The 8,153-nt window shown below is 56.4% G+C and overlaps 1 protein-coding gene across 1 annotated transcript in view; it reads right to left on the reverse strand.

The window, feature by feature from the left end:
* The window catches only part of VIPR2 (vasoactive intestinal peptide receptor 2), a 69,602-nt gene that overhangs the window by 19,081 nt on the left and 42,368 nt on the right, over nucleotides 1-8,153 (reverse strand). Inside the window, exon 6 of the mRNA XM_012658105.1 lies at nucleotides 4,680-4,821. Coding sequence (XP_012513559.1) covers nucleotides 4,680-4,821 — 142 coding nt within the window. The remainder of the gene's footprint in view (nucleotides 1-4,679; nucleotides 4,822-8,153) is intronic.

An 8,153-nucleotide genomic window follows, 5' to 3' on the forward strand; every position in this document is an offset into this window, starting at 1 on the left:
TGGATATACATGGGTGGATATACTTGTACATGGTAGATGTACATGGGTGGATATATGTGTACATGGGTGGATATACTTGTACATGGTGGATATACTTGTACATGGTGGATATACTTGTAAATGGGTGGACATACACGTACATGGGTGGATATACATGTACATGGTGGATATACTTATACATGTACATGGGTAGATATACGTGTACATGGTAGATGTACATGGGTGGATATACATGTACATGGGTGGATATACTTGCACATGGGTAGGTATACATGTACATGGTAGATGTACATGGGTGGATATACGTGTACATGGTAGATGTACATGGGTGGATATACGTGTACATGGTAGATATACATGTACACGGGTGGATATACTTAGGGGAAACTCATGGCGGCCTTTCCAGTCGGCCTGCGGTGCGAGGGCTTTGCCCGCAGCGCAGACCCTGCAGCCTGCCGCTTTCCCCAGGGCTCCCCCGGCCACCTTGCCCTAACTCCCCTTTTCTCCACAGTGCGATGCAGGGCTCTAAGGGATGGACAGCACAGGTCGCAGCTGCTCCTGTCCTTGTCACCAGAGTGAGCCGCGTGTGGGCGCCACAGCACGTGGCCGGAAGGCCAGCGCCCACCGATCGGCAGCAGGACAGAGCCGCGCCGGTGGAGACGTGCGAACAACACAGCCACGGAAATAGGGAGCACAAGGGAAGTACATTTGCGGCTTATTACTGCTCATACGAATAGTAAAGTGAAAGAAACCAAGTTTTAAAATCTTCGGGAGGTGGGATTGGAGTTGGCGACCCCGTTTCGTGCTTTCTTGACTCTCAGTAAAAGACCATCTTAAAACATAAAAATGAGCAGATTACAGATGCATTAGAGACACGAATGAACAAATTTAAAAATAAAAATCTCTTAAGTAAGTCAGGAAATCTGAAACTGGAACAGCAAATGCTCAAAGAGTAGAACAATTTTGATTATATGAACATGAAAAACGTTCAGGTGGCAAAAATACCAGACAAAACTGAACACGTGATGGATCTGGGAACGTTTCTCCAACACACACGACAAGTGGTTACTTTCTGTGACGTGCAGATGTCGCAGACGGGAGCAAGAAGACAACATCACTTCAGAAAGGGCCAGAGGAACTCGTGGGGGGAGCTCGCTCTGCAGCGGTCACAGCATGTGCGCGGGGTGCAGAGCGCCAGTCAGGGCTGGCAGCTGGGTCAGACTTTTGCAAAGCAGCCCGGCGAAGCCTCTGCTGCGGTTCAGAAACACAGATGCCCTCTGCAGAGGACTGGACACGTGTGCACCCAAACCACCGTTAAAACCTAACCCCTGTGCGGTGGTGCTGGGAGGTGGGGCCTCTGTGAGGCGACCGGTCTTGAGGCTGGAGCCGGCGATGGGATGAGCCCTTAGACCAGACCCCCTGGCGAGGCCCCCGCCCTCCCAGCCCGTGAGGACGCAGCAAGATCTGCGGTGCCTTCATCTTGGACTTCTGGCCTCCGGAACTGAGAGACGTCAGCGTCTGGTCTGCGGCAGCGGCTGCAGCACGCGAGGACTGGGGTCCCCCCGACCCCACGGCCTCCCGTGTGAGTCCCTCTGCAGAAAGACGCCAGTGCGCGGATACGCACGCCCAGTGACGCTTGCAGCGGCGACAGCCAAGTGAAATGTGGCCGTTACCGGGGCACGGCCGAGGGAGTGACTCCCCCACGTGATGGACTGTGCGGCGTCTGTGGACGGCCAGACACGACATGCCCGTGCACCTGAGGGTTTCCACGATGTCCTGCTGAATGAGGAGAAAAGGTGCAGAAACTGTTTAAGACGATTCCGTTTTCTTGCTAAAATGGTGACAAAAACGTCTCTGCATTTTGTCGACTTGCTCATTCACCAAGAAGCGCACTGTGAGGACAGGAGGTTTGGGGACGACGGGTCCTCTACTGACTTCACCTTCTGCAGCAGTGGCCTCCACCCCGTTCCTCGGTCCACACGCTCCGTGGGGGTGGGGGGTCCTCGGGGCTGGCTGCCGCCCACGCCGGCCGACATTAGGACCCCAGGGTGGGAGACTCCCCGAGGCCAGGTGCCCAGTTAGCAGCAGGTCCCTAGTCAGACCCATGGCTGTCTGGGCACCTGTCTGAGCCTATGTGTGTATGTGCATGTGTGTCAGTGCTCATGTGCGTGTGTGTATGCACATGTGTGTTTTTGCAAGTGTTCTGCATGCCTGCATGCATATGTGATGTATGTATGCTTTTGTATACGTGTCTACCTGAGCTCATGCATGCCTGTGGATGCATGAATGCGTGTGCAATTGTGTGCACATGCACCTGTGTGTTTTTGTATGTTTATGTGCATGTGTTTGCACGTGCACGTGTTCTGCACATTTTTCACATGTGTGTGTGTTGACAGGCTGTCCCACTCTGGTCTGCTCACATCCCTTCCTCCTGACCCCTCTGCTGCTCTGACCTGGGCTGTGGGCCGAGGATCCCACCCATGCAGTTACTATGATGCTGTCTGTGTGGATTCAGCCAGAACCTCTGGCTCCAACCGCTCCCTAGGCCGCGGGCAGCAGGCAGAGGCTGGGCCAGGGCTCAGCCCGGGCTGGGTGCCTCCCTGCTTGCATGTTTGTGCCTCGCTACAGGGCTGCGCGCCCCACCTTTCCTGCCCCAGCCAGCGGGCACACAGGCTTAGGAAGCCTCAGGGTGGGCATCGGGGGTCCCTGTGGACCCTGCCTGGAGTCTGCTTTGGCCTCTGGGGAGAACCGTCCCCCTGCTGGATGGCACCGCTCCTGCCGGCCCAGGCCACGTGGCCCCGTGGCTCCACCACCTTCCGGGCAGCCGGGAAGAGACCTTCCCGTTCTTGGCTGACCCTAAGTCTAGAGAAGAGGCCCTACCCTGTGTGGGTGCTGCCTGAGGTGTTCTTCTTGGGAGAATAACGCTGATTTGGTGAAACTCAGCTGGGAACAGAAACGTCCAAAAAAATCAGCCAGAAGGAAAGATACTTCTTGTTCCTCATGCTGGGGTCTGATTATACTTGTGGCTGAAGGACTCAAAACTCGGGCGTTCTTCAGGGGACACCAGGAGGAAGACCCAGCTCCCCTCCGTGGGCGTGTCCCCCTCCCCGACTTCCAGCCCTGCTTCCCCGTCTCCTCTGCTCGTCCCTCTTGCTGGGGCAGGAGCCACGGGGACGTCTGGGCTGGGCACAGGGGATGCCCCTGTCTCGGGCGTCTTGGCCCCCGACGCCGGCCGTGCAGACCTGGAACCTGGACCCAGAGACTTGGGAACGTTGCCGGGTGTTCCTCTGCCCCCGTGACCTCGTTTGTAAAACGGGGTCATCGCCTGCGCTCACCAACAGCATGCACAGAAACAGCCCGGCACTCGGAAGAGCCCCCCAGCAGTGTGGGGCTGCAGCACGGCGGGAGAGGGCGCCAGGGCCGGCTCAGGTCCCCGAGCGCGGGCAGGTCAGGTCCTCCCGGTTGAAGTGTCCAGACAGAGCTGCGAGTTACCGCTTCAGACACACGTCTGACTCCGGTGGGTCTGTCGGGGACCCCCATTTCCTTAAATAAAGAGCTGAGGAACGAGGCGTCCCGAGGGAGGATGAGACCGTCCGATGAGAGGGAGAGGGAGTCTGACGTTCTCCCGCTCGTCCCGCGGCACCCACTGCTGTACCGCGTGGGAGACCCCGTCTCGGGACCAGAGCTCCCGGTCCCGACCCCCACGGGTGGCACTGCAGGTGAAGGACCTGGTGATTTTTCCCCACAGCATCCACAGGTGCCCTGAGCCGGGCGACGCCCAGAGACCTGAGGAGCAGCTGACGCTCCATGGAGCTGCCCCAGGCTTTACCACCTTAAAACCAAACCAATTCAGATCTGTTCGGACCCAGCACTGCACCAGCAGGTGGATCTACCTGCCCGAGTGTGAGGCGGGAGGTGGGTGCTCCTGGCTCCTGCAGGAGGGAGGGGCCCAGCTCGGCAGTGAGGACGCTGGATGGGGCCACAAGGGGGCCGGAGCCTTGCGCAGCAGCCGAGAAACGCCCGCCTGGCGGGACCACCCGCACGCAGGAGAGCTCAGTGCCGTCTGCTGAGCTAAGCTGGCTTGATTCGGTATGAAATAACCACCAACCACCACCACGAACACAGCCGAGGGAGGAGGGTGGCGTGGAGGGGGCGAGACAGCCTGCCCCGCATTTGCAGAAACTGGTAATTAAGGTCACGCATCCTCACAGCAAAGGGCTGGGCCCAAGCGCAGTCGCAGACGTGTGGCGGGATGCACCACCGGGCTGCGTGTGGCGTTTATTCACTGCACAGCCCGATTCCCTAGCAGCCCGGCTGGATGCGTTTATTGCTCAGAATCCAGGAGATTGAGGTAGAAAGCGACGCAATTGTGTGCGCATCTGGGTCAGGATGTTCCGTCCCACCCGTGACGGATTCCCGCACCGGGGGCTGTCTGCAGGACAGACAGGGGTCTGATTATATTTGTGGCTGAAGGACTCAAAACTCGCCCTGCCTGCCTCAGTGCCAAGCCCTGTCTTGCCACCTGCTCTGCCCGCTCTGGCTGGGCCGTGTCTCCCGGGCCCGGCCCTGCGCCCTGAGATGCCGTCCCCTCAAGAGGCGGGAGCGGAGACGAGGGGACGGAGACGGTGAGGGGCCAGGTGGGCGGCGCTGCCCAGGGCCCTGCGTGGGGAAGGCCTTACCCAGGAGGACGGCTGGTCGAGGCAGTGCAGGGTGCCCGAGCTGGAGAAGAGCACGTCGTCCTTGACCAGCACGGAGACAGCTCTCAGGATGAAGGACAGGAACAGGTTCAGGTGGATGTAGTTCCGGGTGCAGTGCAGCTTCCTGCGGGGGGCACAGACACGGACTTTGTGGACACCCCAATAACCGCCTGCCTGGCTTTAGTCGTCAGCTTTTCTTCTCTCATGGCCGTTAGTCGTTTACTTAACCATTCCTTTATCTGCGTATATTTAGGTTGTTTCCAGTTCTGCGTCATGATACATATTTTTGTACATAAAACTGTCCTCTTATTTCCGACCATTTCCCTGGTGGATTCCCAGAACAGACTCTCAGGACAAAAGCATAAACCCACAGCAGGAGCCCGAATCCCGCTCCCCCGTTCTGTCCCTGCATTTCCTTCATGCTCCGGCTCTTCCGCCGGGACAGGGAGAATGTCAGCCCCTCCTCAGCGGATGAGTTAATACCCGGCCGGGCCCTGGAAGGCCTCGCCTTTCCTAGAAGTTGATTTCGCCCCAGCACAGAGCACGGGAAGGCGCGACCGCCCTCTGCCCAGCAGTGCGGACCGTCCCGTGGGAGTGGGCAGGTCAGCGCTCGCCCAGGTCAGACACACAGGACGGCACCTCCCCCCGAACTGCACCCCCTTCTCCCTCTCACACCTGTCCCCGGGCCTTTCGTGACCCTTGACCTATGCTGTCCAAGCCCAGCCTCCAGCTACACAGAGCAAACGAGGCTGAGTGAGGCTGGGCAGCAGGACCGGACACTAGATATTTCACATTAACTGGTATTTCACATTAACAGGTCACGGTTCTAGCTGGTGTCAGTGACCTTTTCTAAGCATGAGTGGAACAGCGTGATATATGGATATTCATGGAGGCAGCAGGAGTTACAGTAATTGCATAAATTATAATTACTTATTAAACGGAAACGGTTGTAATTAAAGTATAATTTTTTTCTAGTTTAAGAAACAAGTGACCAAATTTAAAATGAAGGCAAACTATTGATGCAGAATCAAACAAAGACCCAGAAAGTCCCACCGCGACCAGGAAAAGAAAAAACCACAGGGGCAGGCGGCAAATGTGGCAGCTGCAATTGCTGTGACAGAAAGAAACGCTCTTCGTAGTGTTAAATTTTTTGAGATAATAATATGGATGAAATGCAGAGATGTTTTTAGCAAATACATATTGGATCTGGTAAGAAGTTTCCTATCAACAGACAAAAAACTGCCATCATCATCGGAAATGAGAACTAAAACCATCGCAAAGCAGGGCCCGCACGCCCCTCCCTCTCCAGCAACACCAGGAACCTGGCAGAAGCCGCCAGGACCGGCCTCGCCACACTCTGGACCACGGTTGAGGTTTACGGCGTCCCAGCCAACGCTCCGCCGGGAGAAGGCGGAACACGCTGGGAGCGCACGGCTTAGCTCCCCTCGCCCGCCACCCGCACGCTCGCCCTGTCCGCGCTCCTCTCGTGGGCACCTGGGCAGCGTGTCTGTGTGGCCTGTTGTGGGTTCCCTGAAAGACGTGTGCCGCGAGCACGCCTCTGCCTCGCTGATGCAGACCCTGCAGGTGAGACGTGGCTTCGAAGACACGCCGACGGCCTCGCGGACAAGCTGCCGCCGCCTCCAAGCAGCAACGACCAGCTGAGCAACCACAGACCTCGGAAAGCCCAAGAGAAACAGCCGGGGAGCAATTCTCCTTGGGGAGGGAGCGGACGCACTGGGGAGCAGAGCGCGGTGCACGCTCAGGGCAGAAAGGCGGAGACTGTCACACTCCCCTCCGGCTCCGCTGAGGCGCAGCTGCCAACGGCCAGGTGAGCACTGCAGGGCCCCGACCTGCCCCAGGCAAAGGCCTGGAGGCAGCATCTTTCCTCCTTTCGATTTCGGTCCCTTTGGCTCCAGGCGTCAAACAGCGAGTTGACGACTAAGCTGAGGGTACAGAGGGTTCAGAGACCAGCAAAGACCAGCGCAGTCTGTACAAAATAGTTTGGGAAAGTCAGTAAACAAACAGCTACGACGCACAGCAAGGAACAGCACAAACCCTGGAAAGGGGGAGAATTTGATTCCGGAGTTATCGCATCGTGACATTCAAAATGTCCAGTTCCAACCAAAAATTATGAAGCATGAAAAAAAATAAAGTATGGCTCATTAACAGGAAAAAGAAAAGGAATGAACAAAACTGTCCCTGAGGAATCACATAAAAGGGACTCACCCTAAGTTCCGCCCTGAAGTCTTGGGTGAAGACCTTAAATCCACCGTCTCTCATAGGCTCGAAGAGCTAAAAGAGACCACGGACAACTAAGGAGACGAGAACAAAGTCTCGACAAACAGAGAATACCAGTGAAGACAGAGAAATTACAAGAAGTAACCGAATGGGAACTTCGGAGCCTGAACAGAAAACTCACTGGCGGAGGCGAGGGCGGACGTGAGCAGGGAGGGAGGATGCCCCGTCTGAGGAGCGGAGAGAGTAAGACACGAAGGAGAAGGAGCGGAGCTCACGAGACGTGCGGGCACCACGGCGCTTGCCACGTGTGCACGACGGGTGTGGAAAGACGGTCCCAGAAGTCACGTGGAACCACAGGGGTCCCGAGTGGCCCAGACAGTCTTAGAAAGAGCAGAGCTGAAGAGCTCACCTTGCTGTCAAACCTGCTACAGACAAAGCCATCCAGACTGCGCAGCGCGTATCGACCGACGGGACGCAGCATCCAGAGTAAATGCACGTGGCTACGCCGATCGATTTTTGACAGGGTGCCGAGAACATTCAACAGGGAAAGAACAGTCTTCTCAACAAGCGGCGCTGGGACGGCCGGACGTCCGTGCGCAGAAGACACGGCCGGACCCCACCTAGCAGCAGACACAAACCACTCAAACGGAAACCGTGACCTAGATGTGAGCTAAAACTACAACTTTTCTGAAAAAACACAGGGGCAAATCTTCATGACCTTCAGATTTGGTAAATATGACACCAAAAGCACAAGCAACAAAAGAAAACAATACAGTTGACTTCACTAAAATTTAAAACTTTCGTGCATTTAAGGACATTATCAACAGAGTTCAAAGAAAATCTACAGAATGGGAGAAACTGTTTGCAAACTACGTTATCTGACAAGGGTCAGTATCCAGAATATATAAAGAATCGATCCGGAAAGACGTGAGGAGCGCGGAACAGCCGCTACGTGTGCTGGGCCCACGGTGTCAGCGGGATCAAAGCACAGAGAGACACGGGCCGTGGAGCAGGCGGGTCGAAGGTCACACGGTTCCTGCATCAACTGCAGACGGTGCAAGTGGGGACCACAGGGAGCTTCCACCTAGAGAGTGACCTGCAGCTGCTCCCCGAGCTGTGCTCACTTGGAGACGCGTCCACCTTGCCCAACCTGTACGTCCAGCGTCTATTTTAGTGCACGTGCAGCGCCACGGAGCCTCAGTGGGTGAAGAACTGCAT

Source organism: Propithecus coquereli, unplaced genomic scaffold, assembly GCF_000956105.1.
Source record: "Propithecus coquereli isolate 6110/MARCELLA unplaced genomic scaffold, Pcoq_1.0 Scaffold571, whole genome shotgun sequence".
Classification (NCBI taxonomy): domain Eukaryota; kingdom Metazoa; phylum Chordata; class Mammalia; order Primates; family Indriidae; genus Propithecus; species Propithecus coquereli.